This window comes from Phaethon aethereus, assembly GCF_964289735.1.
Source record: "Phaethon aethereus genome assembly, chromosome: 1".
Lineage (NCBI taxonomy): Eukaryota > Metazoa > Chordata > Aves > Phaethontiformes > Phaethontidae > Phaethon > Phaethon aethereus.
In genome coordinates, this window is record NC_138575.1 from 197,494,500 (window position 1) to 197,515,891 (window position 21,392).

Genomic DNA, 21,392 nt, shown 5'->3' on the forward strand with positions numbered 1-21,392 from the left:
TGCAGAATCTTTTGTGGTCAGTATGTCTGTTCCATCCAAATCAAAATTTGTGAGCCTTAAGTTATCAAACATACTCAGGACAGTCTGCCTCAAAGTGCACCACAGTGGACTTCAGCAGCACACCTCACCTGCATCTTCTTTTGTACTTTCAGTAATCAAAGAGTCCCTACAGAATTCTAAAAAGGCATGTAACACATCTTTTACAGAAAGCGTATCTAAGGATGTGGTTTAACTGTGTCACAGTTGTTTGAAGTTGGACTGATAGAGTCATTTCTGCCCTTTCATGCCTACCCAAACTTCCCTGTGCCAGCCTGCCCAACCTTTGGACCTGAACTTATGCAGCTAGGCTGCACTCTGTTGCAGTTTACCCTTCCATAAATAGTGTTCAGCTGGCCCAGGTCCCTGAACAGGTCTAAGTGACTGTGCAAGCATTGAGTGCCAACACTTCAACCCTGAGGCAGATTAGTTTTAGATGGTGAGTAATTGCACTTTTAGACGAACAACTATTTTTCATATCAGCTTCGCAATCTCAATACAAGTGAAACCTTGTCCTCACCTACAAGGCACAAAAAGGTAAATATGGAAATACTGTTAATTATTTTTTCATGAAAAAACATTAGATTTGTGCAGAGGAAAAAAAAAAAGTCTGCTCAAAAAGAAAAGGAGCAGTAGCTTTCTTCCATAACAGCAACATAACATGATAAAACAGCAAAATCTGCACACCATCAAAATTACTGATCACAAACATAGTTTGTACTGTGCATTTAAAGCTGGAAAGAGTGGATGAACTATTGCCTGCAGCAAGAAGAAAGACCTTCAGCTTCTACATGACCTAAAAACCAATGTGACATGCAGAAAAAACCCCAAAACCACCCACTGTGCAGAAATAGGGAGTTGAACATATACAAGACAAAGACCTACCAAGTGAGTTTTTTTCTTCAAAGTGCCTCTTCCCAAAGGTCTTATTTTGAAAGCTTTTATCCAGCCTGCCACTGACGGACTGTGCAGCATTAATTTGTGTTCCAGAATGTGAAACATCGTCTTCCATAAAAGCTCTTGCACTTTCTACAGCCTCCACTTCCAAGTAATTTTTTGGAGTTTCAAGAAGATTAATATTCATTTGTGCTTTAGCAGTAGCACTGCATGAACCTGCTTCTGACTCTGTCTTCATCCCCAGATTCAGCTGCCCTTTTCCAAAACACCTTGTCTCCTCTTGCAGCAAGCTATTTTTAAATAATGTTAACTGCTTGTTTTTCTTACTATGTGGTATGTACTCAGGCATTTTGACCTGGTGAGTGCTTGGAAAAGACTTCATTTCCTCAGGGTAGATGCTTTTTAAGACCATGTCTTGAATGCAGCTTTTCTCAGTTTTGGGTTCTGAGATCACTTTATCATTTAAAGTGTTTACATGTTGACCACTCTCTTTAATTGAACTAAGTTGATCTGTAATGCAAAGCCCACTGCTTAAAAAGCCATCAGATTCTTTTAAAATTGCCTTTGCTTTTTGATAGGCATTTTTAGAGACTGTTACCTGCTTTCCACTTGCAGTGCTGAACCCAAAAACTGGATTTGAAATCAATTCAGCACTGGCATTTTCTTCCCCTTTTGGGAACGCTATCTTCATTTTCCTAGGAACTATTTCAGAGTGCATTTCAGACTTTTCAGCACCTTCCTCAACTAAATATGCTTCTTCTACATGCAATGAATGAATACCTTCCCTTTCAGAAAAGATCTGTCTAGCTTTCCTGAGTGACTCTTCTGATAGTTGTACAGGCTTACCACTTGCTGTACTAAAAAATCCAAGGCTGCTTATAGAAGAATCTGGCTGCTTTATCTGCTTATCTGAAACAGGCAACTGCCCTAAAGGCGTAATACTCTGTTCAAAGCATTGCCTCTGAGAATTTGAAACAGACTTTGCATCTGCAAATGTGCTTGTATCTTGGTGACCATTTCCACTAGCACTTGCATCTACTTTAAAAAAATGGAATGTGGCTGAATTAATCTCTTCACTTCTTGTAGCATTTAAAAACTTAGTGGAATTAGAACACTTAGCATGAATGACTGAAGATGAATTTCTGGCAATTTCTGTTTGATTAATTCTTGAGTTAGTCTCAATTTCACATTTTACAGATTCACTGTAGTCTTCTTGAAACATTTGTCTGACTCTTACTAATGCACTTTCTGAAACAGAAACTGCTTTACCTTTTGCTGTACTAAACACAGTTTGTTTCAGATCACCCTTTTGATTTTCAACATTAAGTACTGTTTCTTTTAAGCAGCTTAAATTAGTTTCATCTTCAGGAAGACTGACTAGTGACTGGTTTTGGCAAGCATTAACTATGGTGTCTGTGAAGCAGTTTGTATCAGCACGAGGTTCATTTAAATATTCCAAGTCAAATTCCTTACTGTCACTGTTCAAATGAGAAGAGCTACTTTTTGAAGTTAAAAGGAGGGATTGATTAGATTTATTGTTACTATCCTCAACAAATAAAGTATTTTTTGTAACTCCAGGCACAGATTTATCTTCGAGGTCATTTGATACCTTCATTAAATGCAGAGATGCAGCGGAGTGCACAGGAAAATCTTGCATGTTTTCTGAATCATCCCTCCTTTTTGCTGAGTATTCTGTCACTCTCTCCACAAACAGTTTTACATTTTCAGACGTCTGAGTTCTACTTAAAGCTTCACTCTGCTGTCTGGGAAGGGATTCCAATTCTGACTTTGCAGGTCTGACATCAGCTTTTTTATGTGCATATGAATTTACCAAACTTTTTTCACAATCTTCACCTGGATTAACAAATTTATCTACTTCAACAGTATCAAGAATCACAGCGTGGTTAATGGGACTGCTCTCTATCGTCTGCTTAAATTGATTTCCTGGTTCTTCCGGAACAAGCTTTTTATTAAAATTAAGTTTTTCTGGATCACACTGAGAGATGCTTTCAATACGCAAGTCGCAGTCTTTACCACATTTACTTTTCTTTAAGGGGTTCTCAAAACTGTCATGTTCCTTTCCGAAATCAACACTTTCTGAAAAAAACTCTTCAGCTTTAGCCAAAAATCCATCAGCGATTGTTATTTTCTTGCCACTAGCAGTATGAAAACCAGTCAGATAACTCCCCTTCACTTCATTTTTTTCAACATCCACCTCTTGCTGGAAAGGTATTTGATGATGATGGTAAGAACCTTCTTTTATTCTGCTTTCATTCACTAACAGGATCTTATCATGGGTGGTGTCTTCTCCTTCCATATTTTTACTATTTGTCTTTTCTTTATCAGAGTTCTCCGAAACATTTACATCTCTTTCTCCACATTGTACATTAAGCAATTGAAGAGAATTATCCAAAGCTGCATTGGAAGTGGATATATCACCACCAGCTGGAGTTCGAAATTTTTGTGACAAGTGTTCATTTTCCTGCTTTCTGTCTTCTCCTTTCTGATTAGGAGACAGGTTTTCATCTGATATACTTAAACTATGTTCTTCTGCAGTTGTAAGAGCATCTCCTAGACATGTTACATCTAATGAGTCTTCTTGCAGACTGCCTTCAACTTGGCAAGCTCCTTGATTCAAAAATAGTTTGGAATTTTTATGATCCTGGTTATGTTTTTTAATGGATGATAGACTGTTGATGATAGTGTTAGTACTATTGAAATTAACATTTTCAGAATAATTTATTGAGCTTTTTGTCTGATTTTCCATATTTTCCTTAAACAATGTACTAATATTTTCCTCATTTTTTTTCTGTGCATGGTGGGAAAAAGAACCTGCGGGGGAAATGGCATCTATGCTTTTGATATCTGAAACACAAACTGTTTTTCCTTTGTTTTCTTTTGTCAGGCATCTGACAAAATTACAGTTAGAAGACATACGCCCATTTGAACCATGACATCTAGCACTAGTTCCAGAAGATTTAAACAAATAGTAATCATCATCCAAGTCCCTGAAGAGCTCTGCAGTTCTGTTCAAAGCAGCCTTAGAAATGTTTATTTTTTTACCTCCAGCTGAAGTAAAGCCTACAAAATTAGAAAAGCTGTCCTGTTTAGCTACTGGAAAGCTCTCATCAGATATTCTACCTTCAGTTCTGTCTGAGTTAGTAAAAGTAACCTTTCTGTCATTTTTATGGAAAACCACTGCATTTTTTTTCTCATATTCCACCACTTTAGAGTCTTCATTTGTGTCTTCCTGCATAGTAAAATGTTTGTCACTTTTTACTTGATTTTCAGATTTAAAAGTGTTACAAAAATCAGCATCTTTCCTTGCTTCAGAAATATTTTCCACATTCTTTGTTCCACGTGTTTCTACAGTTCCTAATTGTTGAAAGGCATGACTTTGTATCATGTTACTTTGCTTTCTAAACTGTGTAAATTCAAACTGACTACCTGTTTCTTCCAGGATACTCGAAAGTTCAGCAATTTCAGCTTCTTGGCTTGCTGTCAAGGTTTGATTTGTTTCTTGCAAGGATTGTGGACTTCTAGGAAAGCTTTTACACAAGCCAACTTTATCTGGAATAAACTGTGTATGCCTGGGCTCAAGAAAACTTGTCTGTGAATCTAAAGAATCAGATAAATTAGAGCCCAACTTGCTTTCTGAATCTGAGAAAAACATATTCTCCTTTTTAACTTGATTTGAAAAGTTTCTGACTCTTTCCATGGAATAGGCTTCAGAGCATTCATTTTCAATATCTTTGAACAGCATTTTGCCTTTTGCTATACTGACTTCAGAGAATTTAATCTGCTTATTGGAAGCAGTCTGAAAGCCACCAAGGCCCAGATTCACACTGCATACATTAAGATTTACTGATGATTTCCCTTTGTACTTTAGGTTGTCATTTGGCTTTTTGCTGGAATACGTAGGTGCTCCTTGCTTATCTTTTTCAGAAAATACTTCATTTAAAGAATTATCATCTATACAATCTAACAATTCATTAGCAGTCTCTACAGCTACATTATTGAAAGCAGCTGCTTGAGGGCTTTCATTGTTTTCAACTGACTTTGGCTCTTCATTGTTGGCTAAAACTTCTGAAAAGGCAGCTGCATCTGTTTTCTCCCCTTGTTTTAATTCAGTACTATCATTTTCTGAGCAGTTTATTCCCAAAGGTCCAAGTACTTCTCTACAGTCAACTAGTGACCACTGGTCTGTACCATGCCTTTTATCAGTTGACATTTTATTACAACAGTCACTACTGACTCCACTTAGGCCAAAGTTGATCTGACTCACAGTGTTATTGAAATTACCATTTGTCACAGACATAGTGTCATGGTGCACATCAATCAAGTGTTCATTATCCCTAGGAGAACACCACGCAAGTTCTTCTTTCAGGCTCCGAGGTACAGTAGCTCCATTGTTCATATTAGCACTCATGTACTTGTCTTCTTCGCCTTTCTCTAAACAGCAGCCTTTAGGGAGAAGTCTGGAATGCTTTCTTGCCGTTAGGCATGCTGAAGTTAGAACTTCACGTTTTATATTTGAAATTATTTCACTACTTAAAGAATTTGTTTTGTCTTCTTCCTGTGTATTAGATACTTCTAAGCATTTTAATGATGCAGCAGGTTGGCCCTCTCTTGCATTTTCCCCCAAGTCTCTCAGGTCTTGTTGCTTCAGCCTATCATTGAGGGAATTATCAGATGAGTTACCCATTCTATCCATTTTTATAGCACAAGTGCTGAAATTATTTTCGTTGATCTTTGATTGCAAACACTTTCTCTCAGCAAGAAGCAAGCAATCTACAGGAGAAGACATTAAGAAAAAAAGTTAATTTGGCCTATAAGATCATTTCTACACGTGCTTAACACTGGTACCATAAATATCACCTTTGTTTTCAAATGTGAATGCCTTGACAAGATTGGAGATCTGTTTAATCTAATCCTGTTCTAAGAGCCAGAAACAAGTGAGTAGGCTGCAGTTAATGCTATCAGTTGAAAAAAAAAAAAAAATCAATTTTAGTTGCAATGAAATTTGAAGAGATGGGCTTCCGTTCCTTGTGTCTCATTTGTTTCAGACTTTAAGGAGAAGTACTTCAAACTCCTAATATTAAGTAATTCTAGCAAGAACAACAGCTTTTAAAAATAGGAGTATGTGCTTGCTTTCATATACAATTTGTTTTTTAAAATATTTTGTGCTTCTAGAAGAAATAGTTTTACAGTCTTAAACCCCCTAATTTTAGAAAAATAACAATACAACTTTAACATTCTTTTATTATAAACTCAGACAGGATGTCCCTTGACACTACAGATGTCTAAATAGCATTGACAAAGACAATTAGTTAAGCTTGTCTATGAGAATGTGGAAGTTTCTACTCCAGAAGCTAATCTGAGACTAAACCAGTAAGTTAGCACCAGACTACTTAAAAATAATGCTATTCTGTCACTATTATTATAACAGACTAATTCCATATCTTGATTCCCAGTTGCAGAGCTAGTTTATCACACACACAACATTTACACAATTTTATCTGAAACATGTACATAAAAGGTTCTTAATAAATAAAGAATCCTCCACAAATGATGAAAAGCTTAATAACATACCTTGCTCATCAACACTGGGCACATGACAGCCTTTAAATTCATATGAATCAGATTCCAAATGTGGTAATACATGATGAATAGGTGATTCGGAGGTTACTTCTTTCTCTATTTTTTCTTCTTGATACAGTAAAGTATTATTTATTGTATATATAAATCTCTTGGATCTCTTTCTTAAGCTGGATAACATATTCAGGCGTTTAAAGTCAGACTTTGTAAGAGTATTTTCACTATTTATTGAATGTGGATCATTGCAATTATCTGGAGATGTAGCACTACATACAAGTGGGTGAGACAGAACATCAGTGATGATAGATTTAGAAGTTGCTTTTAAATGCTTGGAAAAGCTGCCATTGTAGACTACAGAATACTCTGTGACATTTGTACTTTCAATTAAAAAAGAACTACAGTTTAAGAAGCTCATTTTGGAAACCTTCTCAGCTGCACATCCTTTTACTAACTTTGGATCTTGAACACTCAGAGGCACAGATTTTACTGGAGTTATTTCCGATGTTGGGTTGTTTTCAGAATTTTTCGCTTCATAGCACTTTTCTGACAAATTGACACTTAAGAGCTTTTGTGCTTTTATCAAGCCTGAAGTATTCAGTAAAGATGTTTCCACAGCATCATCCTGGGTCATTAGTACTGAATTCTCTTCTAAATTTGTCTCTCTACGTAAGTCAGAGGGTGGAAAGCAACATGTAGACATTTCCAAGTGAGTTACATCAAGATCAGATAAGTTCAGTTGAGACCACTGGCTTGAAGATGGCACGTCTTCTGTCACAGGCTTCTCGTTCTCAGATGACTTGTGTGTTCTATAATTTTGTGCAACTCCTGCAATCCTAAGTGACTCCAATTCCTTTTCATGTCCTATTAAACAGCCATCTTTACCATCCTCTGTATCTTCATCTGTGATTTGGAGTAAAGAATCCTTCATTTCAAATGAGTGGCTTTTTTCAGTCAAGCTAGTTTTCACTTCCTGTGAAATACCAGTCTTTCTAATAGACCGCTTGGAAGGAACATGACCCTTCCCTTGTGCTTTATCTGTGTTTATTTCACATTTCTCTACTGCATCCAGAGCATGTGGCATCAGCTGGAGGGTTCCATTGGACTTAGGAGGCGTGTTGAATGTATCCTCAAAGCTATTCATCTCACCAAATAAGCCATCGAACATCTCCGACTCTAAATAGTTTAGAGAAGATGGGGAGAGGAAAAGAAGTAAAAAATTAAGTTTTAGGAAATAACTTAGGAACAGCATTGTGTTTTTATAGGTAAATACAGCTTTCAATTTCATGGCAATTACCTTTACTCAGGAGTGCGTTTGGAAAAGTAAATCTACATGTCTTTAAAGTAGGTTACTTTTCAACAAGCAGCTTTAGAGGAAACAGGAGACTAAGAACATACATGCAGATTCCCTGGCCTCCTACGTACTGTGGTGGTTAAGCAGTTTCCAAGATGAAACATAGGGGTGTCAAAAGAATTTTGGTTTTTCTACAGAATGAATTTTACAAGATAAATGTCTAGATTTTTTTTCCTCCAAAATTTATACCAGATGGTAGACACGAAATACCTTAAGAAACGGCCTATTTTTGTCTATAACTGGCAGCTAAGGAAACTGTTAAGTAAAGATGATTCTAGTAAACTATCTTTTGCATTTATATAGAATACTATAGTGTCTAGAAGAATTTAGAAAAGATTGTAATTTTTAAAATTTATTAGGAAGCTTTCAACAAGTTCCAAATGATTGGCACAAATACTAGAAAAATAATGAGAAGATTTGTTTGTGTAGAGAAATAACATGCAGTGGGGAAAAAATAACCTAAACTCTACAGCATAGAGAGCCTTAAAAGCTTATACACACCAAATAAAAATATTACCTCCTCAAACGTATGAAACTAGGCCTACCTATCAAATTATTTCACATTCAGAAAGATAGTTAGGTTTTATTTTGAGAGTACTTTTTAAGGCTTTTTCATATCAAATAAATTGTAACCAAGTACCTAGAAAACATCCTTGTCCTGTTTTCCTTGGGCACATAACCAATAGCTTAACTTTTTCATAAGCCTTTTTTAGGTAGAATTTCTATAATTTAGAACTATTTTGCCTATTGGAACTTCTAAATAACCTAGCGTACAAAAAATTTTCCATTTGGAAGTCCACAGAAGATTTCCCAATACTTGCTCACACACATCCAACTATTTGTAATACATCCATTAACAGTTTATGCTCATGCTGTAGACATAAAGCCACCTCTCTCATCACATCTCTCTAACAGTTACCCATTCTCTTTACTTTCTATTTTTTGTCTGAGTGGCAGAAGGTATCACTAAACAAGATCTCAAAAAGAAGAAGCTGTAACACTACAGATTGAGTGTACAGGTCCTTATCCCTTATTGACGTGCGTTCCTCTCGAGTAACTTCTGTGTCCACATCCTTTCATCCTGTAATAATTTGTCAACAGAGCTTTCAAAAAGACACAGCTGTTTTTCTTTTCACTTAAACAGGATCCATTACCTTTAACTGAAAAAGAAAACCAGGAGTATCTGAACGATACTGGCTGTACACTGAACAACCTGATGCTGGGGAGGGCAGAGGGCAAAATCAGGGATGTTCATTTTGACTTCGGAACACACTGGAGGGTCAGTGAAATGACAAACCCAAAACCAAGGACTGCACAACAGAATTCTCCTGTTTTCCCAGTAAGTGCCCTAACTAGGCAATAACTTCTTAAATTTGTTTCCTCAGCACCTCTCCTTCTAGGTAAATAATACAATAGTTAGGGGAAAAAAAAAAGAAAAAAGAGGCTTAAGTATTAGATGTTTCTGCTCTGTAATCATACATTGACTCATTGTTAGAACATATTGCCCCATTTCAGGGTATTGAACCTATTCCTCCTACGTCATGAATAGTTCTAGACACTGAGGTTAAAGACAGACCATTTACTGTGATCAGGGTTATAAATGGAATGAGTGATGTAATTTTGGTTTTTGAATTAAAGAGTTTAAATATGAAGTTTAGGGCAACAAGCCGGGGTAAAAGTATCTAAAATGTTACAGAATTTCATGTTTCCCATCATTTTTTAAATTTAAATAGCTTCCCAGTCAACATGCTGATTACTATATATTTGAAGAATCTTAACTCTGAATCCATGGTTATAAACCTACAGTAAAGCTGTGAATTCTGCTACAAGGGCCAGATACCTAAAGCTTAGTGTTATAATGACCAGCCTTAGACTTATTTAGAGACATAAACCTTAGGAATTAATGATTGGGTTATAAATTAATATGCTTAATGAATAAACGCAAATTTAGCTCCTTCTGTAAAATTCTTAAGTGTTAATACATGACAGTACATATCTTGCAGTCCATGGTTACACTAAATGTAAACAGTTAAAAAAAGTTCTCCTCTTCCTCCAAATTACAACTAAAAAAAAATACAGCAAAAAAACTTTGAAATATGTGGTAGTTCTTCTACTTTGAACTGAGTGCATATACTCAGTCTCATTGCTATTACAGTCACAACTTATACAATATAATCTTTTCATATCCTTAAAATCAGGTAGGTATTCACATCAATATTATGACCTCTCTTATTTTCTTTGACTGAAACAAAATGTATACCTAATAAAACTGATTGTCTTTCATGATCATACAACACTATTCAAAAGAAAACCAACACTTGAAAGCTACAAATGAGAAGGTTTGAGCTATCCTTCTTTTCACATTGCATCTTCAAATGCCAAGTTAACTATTATTAAAAAGGGAAGACAGAGGAAAAGAGACATTTGCAAAAGTTATTTTGCACTTCAAAAGAAATAGGTTTCTTCTTCCTCTTATGTTGACTCAGACATAACTGAGACATAAGAGTTTTAACTACTCTTCTTTATTGTAGTATGGGATGTAATGAGCCATTTTGGAACAGAGAAGAAGACATTAATTTGTCCTTAATTTCTAAATGTATTTTACTGACTACAGATTACCTGAATATGTTTACTACCAACTACATTTTTCTCAGCATGTTTGAATCTACAATATAAAAATAGCAGTATATATCACTCTGCAAGCAAAAATGCTTCCTGACCCCAGCATTCTCAGCCCTCCTTGTTAAATTCTAAACTGATTCTTACATGTACCACCAAACAGTATTTTTAGGGCAGCCCATTCAATTCAGACAAGGAGACATACAATCCTAAGGATATATTGTCCTATCTAGCCCGTGTCAATCTCTACAACACACTTTTACACCCATGCTGAACAAATTTCAGTTAATAATCTTCCCTTCTGCCATTATTTCTCAACAAAAATAAAAAAGCTCACACTGTAGTGTACATTTTCACTTGTTCACTAACATGATCTAAGAATGTAGAATAAAAACTTTTTTTCCCCATGGATGAGCTTTTTCTGCATTCATTTAAAAAATTAATATTTCTTTTTCCTAAAGGCTTTGTCACGTTTTTAACTACTAATAGGTGAAGTAAATGAAGAAAGGATATAGCAAGATTAAAAAACAAACTCACCACAGAATAATGAGTATTGGGGTGAAACTTCATGATAAAGCTAAACCTATTCAATAGCTAGAAGTAGTAGTCTTGCGCCTGTACCATTTTTCTCTCTCAGCTCTCCCATACAGTCTCATACCTTCACTTACACCAGTACTCATCTGGTTGTCATCCAGTGGCATGGTAACCTGATTTAATTCAATGACTCAGCATAAACTGAGTCCTTTTTTAAGGCTAGATTAGTTTTACAAAGTTGAATCAATTCAGGAAGTGGGAGTACACAGTTGGCAAAGTAAATAAGCCATAAGATCAGCTCAAGACAGACAATGTGACTTCACCCTCAGTCTTGCTTCACAGTAGTAAAGCATCAATGCATACCAAAATCTTTGATGTCATCTTCAGCATTTAGTTTTACTGCCTCTGGTACAGACAGCATACTTTTGTCACTCATCCCAGGACATTTATCACGGTCGGAAAAAAAGTTGTGCAAAATCTGTAAATAAAAGACAGAGGCTGTTATATTACATACCAGTAAGTATCACTTCAACAGTAAAACATGCAACTCTAAAAATTCATTGCAGTATCTGAATAATTATGCATCTCTTAAAATGAAAAGTAACATTTTCACAGGTACACTTGAAAATAAATAAGCAGATAATCTCCATTTTCAGTGCAAATCAGGTTCTATTCTACAGTCAACTTAAGGGCAGTGAATGGGTTCAGCAGTTTATTACAAGCAAGCCTTTCAAAAAAGAACATAGGAGATAGGAGGAAGAAAAACTTTTTTCTTATTTTAACTTGTAGCAGTTTGTTAACTGTGAAGTTGCAGGTAGTTAAGAATCAAACATAAATTTGTAAATGAATCCTCTTAGCGCCATCCTCAGTTTTTAGTCTAAATAATAATTCAGCTTTCATATATACAGAGTAAAATTACAATTATGCCAGAAGTCTCCCTAATACTATCAAAGGACTGAAATTAGTACTCAGTTTCAACTCTTGGTGTAGTGGTTGAACAGAAGGTATTGCCAATCGGTAACTCCCAAAACTTTGACAAAAGAGAAAGTAAAACAAACCCTCAGATAAATAGCATACTGCAATTCCTAGGTTTGATTTTTCTTTGAATGACTCCCACTGCTGCTGAATCCAAGTCGTTTGTTGTTTGTTTTTAAAAAAAAAAAAAACAACAAAAATATTTCTCAAAGAGGGTTATTTGTGTGAATACAGTATACAGCCAGGTTTTGCCAGTTTAGTTATGTGAGCAGTAACTTTTAAAAATAGCCAGATAGGAGAGCCTAGAATGAAAATGACAGTATTTTTCATTCTTGGCTCAAGAAATGTAAACATGTAACTTTAATAGCTTAACTGAAATAACAGAAGAGCTCAGCTCTTAAAACTACTTACTATATCAGCTCTTTCATCCTGTTGCTTTGCTCCAGAAACAGAATCACTCTCTCTAGCTTCAGAAGACAGACAGACAAGTCAATTCATTTGTTCCTAAGTGATTTGCTGAGTGTGTTTGAATACGGTTGTGTTTTGGGAGGGTTTTCATTGGATTATTTTAAATACAACTGAAATTTGTAAACAAAAGACTACTAAAAACTAACTAAAAGTTCTAACTAAAAAGTCCTACAGGTGAGGCTGAGGGACACTGTATAGAAGCAGTTTCATAACAGCACAAAACACCCTAAGTCATAGGTTGAGGTTTCTGCTATGTAGGTAGACCAGTTAGCACCCTGAGACCCACCATCACTGCCAACCCCCTTTCAAGCAGTTATTCATGGCACTACTCTCTTTTTTTTCAGTCAAAGGATCTGGATGAGATCTTCAAGCCTCTGTCAGGAATTTGTTTTTTTTCTATATCCTCCCACAAGAGCAGTACTACCTTTCCATCTACATTACAAAAGAAGAAAATGAACCCTGTTTTTAAGATGCCTAGAACAGTATATTCAAATTACATGTTTCATAGACATGGCATACATGGCATCTAGGTTCCATGTAGCAGCCAAATGACTCCCTCTTTCCATTCACAGGAGTCAGATGGCAGAGATTGGGCATCACTACTATAAAGTACTAGGCTCATCCAGGAAGAGTGGTTTGAGCTCTCATTCTCCCAACTTATCTCCCACAAAACCATCATTAAACTATGGGTACTTCCCCCAGCCTTTCTTTTCAGGTCACATCATTCTGAACCTACGAATGCACAAAATGGCACAACTCAACAGCCTTGAGAATAGTACCACCCCCTCCTTCCCAAGAGAGATTCCCAATTCTAGCATTCATTCTTAATATGCTTTATATGCTTGCAAGCTCTATATGCTTTATATAGTGATAGTTTAACAACATTAAATAGAGCAATGTCATGAGATAAGCAGTCATCCAGGTCTTCCCATTTTCTCAAGAGTTTTCATCAACAAATCATACAGTTAAATTTCATTTTGTTTATCATATGCTAATGAAATCCCACTTACAGCAACACCTTAGGCTGAGGCTAATAGCATCACTATTAATTACCACTTAAACAGTCATCACCCACTCATTCTCATTCACCGTTACGCTGGCACACTGTTTGTGCAGCTGCACAGTAAATGAGGTCCAGGAATTGCCCTGTCCAAATAACCCAGGAAATATGGTCTTCAACTGGATCGGTATCTCTGTCTCACTGCATCAGTATGATGTTAGGCACAGTGAGAGGGGTTAAAAATGCTGAAGCCAGCACTGCTGCTGGAAGTTTACTCAACAGGCTACCTCCTTAGGCTTCATAAACATATCCAAATGACTTAACCTAGTAGTATCTAGTTTTGTGACAGTGCAAAGTTAGCATTATCTAATCCTCTTTCTATGCTTTGTTATATTATTTCTAAATTTATATTCCCTAATCCCTTGTACAAAGGAAGAAAACTTTTGAAAAGCAATGACACAATTTCATTTCTTCCTTTTAGGGCTGTAATATTTAAAGTCACCCATTAAGCATCGCTGTAAGAATTTTGTCCTTTTTAATTAAAAAAAAAAAAAAAAAGTCAAAACCAGGAATTTTAACCCTTAGCAACTGCTCACTTTTACAAATACCTATTATCACTGTTGCACCCAGTGTAGGAGGTGTGGCTAAAGAACTTGACCAGGACATATCCGGATCTACTTCTGCTCCCAGACTTTCAGAAATACGTTTTGGAGTTCTGACCTAGAAATATATTTAACAATTATTTCTATGCAGAATTCTAAATGTACAACTCAGGAAAAAGAAAACAAAACGCAGAAATAAAATATTTACCTCCAGAAGTTTTGGTGTGCAAAACAAGCTCACATATGGTCCTACAAAACATTATGTAATAAGGATATTAAATAATATCCAAGACATAAGGATTTATATCGACAGATACCAAAGAAGTGAAAATACAAACCAGGCATATTATTTCTCTGAGGTGTTCTGTAAGTATTCCTTAAAACAGTTGGACTGCAAAACAAAACCAAATAAAAGAAATATTAATTTCACTTCTCAATTTCTGAAAATAAGTAACTATTTCAGACATTACCTGTATTACCAACTCCATCCTTTGCAACGATGGCTATTTCACTGACTAAATAAAATGTAGATTTCTCCTAACCATCAGTCAGTATTTTAAACCTTACCATAAGTTTATTACAAACTGTAAAATGCTTCTTTTGTGAAATATGGTAATTTTCAGTGATTATTTGTCTGACAAATAATATAACAGATTTCAATAGAACCAGGCATTTCTTAATATGCTGTATGAGACTACAGAAATTGGCTTAAGTGGTTTTAATTATATAAATAGTTTAACTATTCTTATAATCAATGTGAGTATTTTGACCAGATTTATCTGAAGTATATACATTTAAACGTAGAAATCAAGGTTATTATTAAAAAACCTCAGTAAATATTATAAATAGCTTTACAAATTACTACTTGAGAAGCACATGATACATCACTACTACTCTTTCTTGCATTGGATGTTGAGGATTTGGGAAGCTGAAATAATGTCAATAAATGCCATATGTGAAGGAGTATAAAAATAGAGAAGACCACCACCTGAAAGCAAGGAAGTTTTCAAAATTAGCTAGCATTTTATTTTCAATTCATTTAGCAACTTACAAGTATCATAAACATACAAGACCTACAACATTATTGTCTGCTCTGAAGAAGTCTACCTATCAAATACGAATACGGTGGTTTTAATATTTCTTTTTGCTTAAATCAGTTTATTTTATATTTGTGTTGACATATTTAGCATACCTAGCAGCAAGGCAGTTGCGGCAGGTACCAGGAGGAGAAGCAAGTATTTCATTTTCTTGATCTATCTTTCTTCTTGTGATACTTGGGCTTATAAAATTCTCTCTGCCTACAACATAGAAGTTAATAATCAACACAACCTTGCAGAACAAGTAACACTTGAAGTTTAAGGATAATCTTTAAAAAAATCAAGCAATGTCTGATTTTTAGTTAAAAAAACACCAACAAACACCAACCAAGTACTACCTTTTCCTCTAGTGTTTTGAACACGTTCAAATTCTATATCCAAACAATGCTAAATACATTTCAAATGCACAGCCTAAATGCTCATTATGTCACTTTATTCATTTGATATGTATGTGTTTCAGTGTATTTCCTTGGTATTATTCAGGTCACATATTCCATTTCAGTTTTAGTACACTGTTTTGTGCCTTTCTTGTCACTGCAGAAGTTATTCTTAGGAGAAACTCAATACATGCAAACGTGCATTTGTACCAGCTTTCCCTCAAATTTACTTAAGACATGCACTTCATGATTTGAATAATCAGCATAAAGCAAAAATTATTTCTGAACTGTTAGTGGAAGCACTGCCATTGGTAGCAGTATCTATTTATATGCTTTGCATCTCCAGGCAAGAGAAAGAATGCGCCCACCAAAGCAGCAGAATCCTCTGAACAGTGAGCCCCTCACATGAACAAAGAACTACTCAAAAGAATTCCTACTCAGAAATTTCCAAACAACTTCCATATCAGAAGTTACACCTAGGTTTCTGCATTTCTCTCTGCTTCTCCGTTCCCGAGTCCATATGCACAGCACGGCTGCATCCCAGTACCACACCAAGGTGAAATCCATCAGCTTCACAGAATCACAGAAACACTAGGTTGGAAAGGACCTTCAAGATCATCAAGTCCAACCATTAATCCAGCGCCACCATGTCCCCTAAACCATGTCCTGAAGCGCCACATCCACACGTTTTTTGAACACTTCCAGAGATGGTGACTCCACCACCTCCCTGGGCAGCCTGTTCCAATGCCTGACCACTCTCTCAGTTTCCTAATATCCAATCTAAACCTCCCCTGGCACAACTTGAGGCCATTTCCTCTTGTCCTATCACTAGTTACTTGGGAGAAGAGACCGACACCCTCGTCGCCACAACCCCCTTTCAGGTAGTTGTAGAGAGCGATAAGGTCTCCCCTCAGCCTCCTCTTCTCCAGACTAAACAACCCAAGTTCCCTCAGCCGCTCCTCATAAGATTTGTGCTCCAGACCCCTCACCATCTTCGTTGCCCTTCTCTGGACACGCTCCAGCACCTCAACATCCTTCTTGTAGTGAGGGGCCCAAAACTGAACACAGTATTCAAGGTGTTGCCTCACCAGTGCCGAGTACAGGGGCACAATCACTTTCCTACTCCTGCTGGCCACACTATTGCTGATACAGGCCAGGACGCTGTTGGCCTTCTTGGCCACCTGGGCACACTGCCGGCTCATGTTCAGCTGGCTGTTAACCAGCACTCCCAGGTCCCTTTCCGCCGGGCTGCTCTCCAGCCACTCCTCCCCAAGCCTGTAGCGTTGCATGGGGTTGTTGTGGCCAAAGTGCAGGACCCTGCACTTGGCCTTATTCAACCTCATACAGTTGGCCTCATTCAACCTCATACAGTTGGCCTCTGCCCATCGATCCAGCCTGTCCAGATCCCTCTGCAGAGCCCTCCTACCCTCCAGCAGATCAACACTCCCACCCAACTTGGTGTCATCTGCAAACTTACTGAGGGAGCACTCGATCCCCTCATCCAGATCATCAATAAAGATATTGAACAAGACTGGCCCCAGAACCGAGCCCTGGGGAACACCGCTTGTGACCGGCCGCCAGCCGGATTTAACGCCGTTCACCACAACTCTCTGGGCTCGGCCATCCAGCCAGTTCCTCACCCAGCGAAGAGTAAACCTGTCTAAGCCACGAGCCGCCAGTTTCTCCAGGAGAATGCTGTGGGAGATGCTGTCAAAGGCTTTACTAAAGTCCAGGTAGACAACATCCACAGCCTTTCCCTCATCCATTAGGCGGGTCACCTGGTCATAGAAGGAGATCAGGTTGGTCAAGCAGGACCTGCCTTTCATGAACCCATGCTGGCTGGGCCTGATCCCTTGGTTGTCCTGCAGGTGCCCTGTGAGCACTCTCAAGACCAACCGCTCCATAATCTTCCCCAGTACAGAGGTCAGCCTGACAGGCCTGTAGTTCCCAGGATCCTCCTTCCGGCCTTTCTTGTAGGCAGGCGTCACATTGGCAAGCCTCCAGTCTTCTTCACAAGAAGGCAAACTAGGTACACAAGCCAGCTGGCTCTAACCAAGAAAACCAGAGGAAAAAGATCTCAGGCAAGCCACAGGTAGCTATAGAAACTTTGGTAGTAGTCATCTTCCCTTCCTTAGGGAGCAGATACAACTGTCTGCATGCACAAGCACAGAGCAAAATTAACCATTTTCAACAGAAGAATCATGAGGTTCCTTTGTTTGTAACTTACGAAATGCTACCAGGAATTCAGTAGGGACTTACACTGTAGAACTCCAAACAGTTAACCATGTTCTCAGCTGAGAATAAGTTGAGCAGAAGTTCAGCAATAAACTTAAGTGAAACAAACAGGGTAGCAATATTCTATGGAAGCAATGTTATAAAGTATATTTGAACAGTAACACAGTTCTACACCTTTAAATACTTTACTTTAGGATCTAAGAATGTGTCTTGTGTTCATCTGTAACCTGTTTCAAAGAGTTTCTCTTACTGTTAGGAGGGCACAGACACAGTAGATGTACAAATCAGATATTGCAGGAATAGGGTTAGATATTCTTCCATTGAAAAGATTCTTATATACAGTCATGCATACATTCTCCATAGAAAAGATCCTTCTTTCTCTCCACGAGGAAAGGTACTATGGCTTGCAGGTACATCAAAAAGGAGCAGAGTGATATGTACATTCATGGCATACTTGGGATTTGGAAATAATGTAGTGAGAAGTACCTCATAAAAGCAGTAAAATTCCTTGTCTCCAAATGGCAAAGTGTAACTTCTTTCCATGACTTATAGTTACTAATTCAAAGAGTGTAATGCTTCAAAATCTTTATAAGAAAGTTTAAGGAGTGCCCTACAGATGGCCTCATACTGCAGCACGATAAGCATCATTCTCTCTCTTGAAAAGATTTTCAGAGATTTTTAAATAAAACGGAAGTCAGACTGCTAAAAAAATTCACTCTGATTCTCAGTCACCAGGTTACCCTAATAAGCTCAAATGTATTTAGAGTATTAGGACTAGGATAATATCTCTTCTACAGGGAACTTTGCATGTACATTACCAGTTTATTGCAAGGCTGAATTCATTATCAAGATTAATTTTGCATATTTAGAAGTGATTTTCAGAAGCCGACTAAGATAACCTTTTTACTCATACAATTTACAGAATCACAGAATCACTAGGTTGGAAAGGACCTTCAAGATCATCAAGTCCAACCATTAACCCAGCGCCAGTAGCATTGTCAATTTCTGCAGTAGCATTGTCTATTACATTAATAATCATCAGCTAAACAAAAAGTAATAAATAAAAAAGTCTCTTGTTTCTGGAGGACACAAGCAGCCTTTAAGTACTGCTTTAAAAAAAATAAAAGTTACTCACTTGCTCCTATTTTTTTCTGATCCAGTTCTTTTCCAGGAGAAGAATAAGGTGGCAATATCATATTTTCTTCTTTAAAAATCAGTGGAGTTGATGCCAGCTGACTGTATGTGGAGGGTTTTGCTCTTGGAGTTTTAAAAGATGTTTGATCAAGCCAGCCAATGGGACCATCAAGTTCTCCTAACAATTTAGGCTCATATGAGGGTGCTTCTGCGCTGAGTTCTTCAAACCAGTTGAGACTGATAGGCCCCAGGTCTATGAAGAAAACCATACAGAAAATGACATTAAAAAGAAAAGAAACCTGACAAATGGCATGCAAATAACACATGACAAGTATGAGTTCATATGCTATTAAACTGGGACATAAAATAGAATTCTTCATTCTATGTACAATACATATAAGAGAAGCACATAATTAGATGTAAATTAATTTAAATTTAATGCTCCACGCAGGGTGTGAAAACACATTCAGCACATTTAAATGCTAGCAGCAAACCACGTTGCTCCTTCCATTGTCATCCTTTTATTTCCAGATAGCTTTGAACTCTAATACACACAAAGTATACAAGAACGTCTGCCCAAATTCGCAGACCATTAACAAAACCAATCAAAGAGCAGATAAATATCCACTTTGTTTAAAATTAAAAATATACATATGGCTTTCAGTTTATCTCTTATTTTACTCAGACTGGCAAGCTAAACAGGTTCCTTCTAACATTAATAAATCATACAACTAGAGATGGATTTGGCAAAAGACTAAACCTGGCCTGCACGCAGGTACATAAGGAAGTCACAGCTAAAAAAACAAGTACAAAAAATAACTGAGCACACATTATGAAAAAAAAAGCTATAAATACAATTTAAACAGATATTTAAAAAGGTAGATATTAGAGAATACAGATTTGAGGCAAATAGAACTGCTAACAAGTTGCATAACACTTTTATATGGAATACACAGTGTATGGAATATGTGTTTAGAATAGCAATGTCCAGAAAGCAACCCTAATAAAAGTTATTTACTGTAGACAAGCTGTACCTGATTCACTGCAACGTGCCTTAAATATTTCAAAGAATGTCAGTCTTTCCACAGGTTTGTAAGCCATTTTCTGATCCATAGCATTACTGGAAGAGTTGTTGAAAAACCTGAGAAGAAATAAGAAAACACTTTCATACAGTGCTATTCTAATGTCATGGGGCAGCAAGTCTTAACCCTGCTTTCCTGCATTTCTTGGTAGGCATGTCGTAACCCAACCTGTTCAGCTTTCCGACTGTGATGTGTGCGTGCAAACACCACAATGACGAACACGGTACGAAAACAACAGACAAGAAAAGCATAGGGAATTATACCAGAAATAATAAAAATACTTAGCAAATACATGAGAAGAATCAAGATGGAATGGGTAAAACACTTTTGAGGTATTTTAAATATAAATCAAAAAATCCACGCTCGTTACTATACGTTAGAATATGTACTATTACATATAAACCCTTACAACTTATGTACCAAGAATTTGATTTAAAGTTGCTCTCCAGTGGAGCGGACATTGCCAGTTTCACAGGTCTGTTAAAAGACAGGTCTAAATAAGACTGCCACAGAAACTTTCCTGTTTATTTTCATACATTTATTGTTTCCACTGTAAAATCAAGTTTCCCACGTGATACCTGTTTTATACACACGGCCTTACCTAAACGAAGGGAGAAACAGGCGTTTAAAAAAAAAAAAAAAGGTAAAGAAACAGAAAACTTCCAGGAAAAAAACTCAGAAATACATTTTAAAAGACGAAGCGACCTATCCACGCTGCTGCCCGTTGAAGCCCCACCGGCTCACCCCGCAGCGCCGAGGGGCCTGAGAGGACGAGCCCCAGCCCCCTCCCCCCGGCAGGTAACCGCAGACCCCGCGCCGGCTGTGAGGAGTAGGGCGGCAGCGGGAGGGACCCCCCTGGCGGGGCTCAATCCCTAAGGGCAGCTCCCGCGGCTGGGCCGGGCCACGCGCGGGGCGTTTACCTCCCTCCAGCCCCTCGGGCGGCGCGGCGGCCGCAGCATCGCCTCACGCGTGGGCGAGTGGGCCGGCCTCCCCCACAGAGACGGCGGCGCGCGCGGGGCGAGGCGGGGGGGGGGGGGGGGAGGGAAGGGAGGCGGTGGCGGCGCGGGCCCGCCGGACCGCGCGCTCCCGCGGCGACCCTTGCCACCACGGTCAAACCTTGGCGCCAACACACCTCCCGGGCGCCTGCGCACTGAGAGCAGCCGCTGTTCCCGCCTCCCCCGGCCGGCACGTCACGGGAAGGAGGCGGTGTAACGGCTACCACCGCTTCGCCTCAGCGTGTCGGCCCGACTGCGGCCCGACGCTCCGCCGCTTCCTCGTTCCCACCCCTCCACGGGCAGGGCAGACAGGTGGCAGAACGAGGGGCTGCCGGCGGAGGAAGCAAGACGGGTTTTGTAAATGCTGGCCCTCCATGGCCGCTTTCTCACAA

At 38.1% G+C, this 21,392-nt stretch overlaps 1 protein-coding gene across 1 annotated transcript in view; it reads right to left on the bottom strand.

Annotated features, from left to right (window-relative positions):
- Positions 1-21,334, bottom strand: part of BRCA2 (BRCA2 DNA repair associated) — a gene marked incomplete at its 3' end in the record, with an annotated part of 45,260 nt that extends 23,926 nt beyond the window's left edge. The window contains exons 1-10 of the mRNA XM_081999990.1: positions 19,958-21,334; positions 18,925-19,176; positions 15,273-15,378; positions 14,419-14,471; positions 14,289-14,329; positions 14,087-14,198; positions 12,422-12,477; positions 11,399-11,513; positions 6,526-7,704; positions 922-5,724 (exon numbers count right to left, since the gene is read on the bottom strand). Coding sequence (XP_081856116.1) covers positions 922-5,724; positions 6,526-7,704; positions 11,399-11,513; positions 12,422-12,477; positions 14,087-14,198; positions 14,289-14,329; positions 14,419-14,471; positions 15,273-15,378; positions 18,925-19,176; positions 19,958-20,036 — 6,796 coding nt within the window. The 5' untranslated portion in view covers positions 20,037-21,334. The remainder of the gene's footprint in view (positions 1-921; positions 5,725-6,525; positions 7,705-11,398; positions 11,514-12,421; positions 12,478-14,086; positions 14,199-14,288; positions 14,330-14,418; positions 14,472-15,272; positions 15,379-18,924; positions 19,177-19,957) is intronic.
- Between the last annotated feature and the right edge of the window lie 58 nt (positions 21,335-21,392).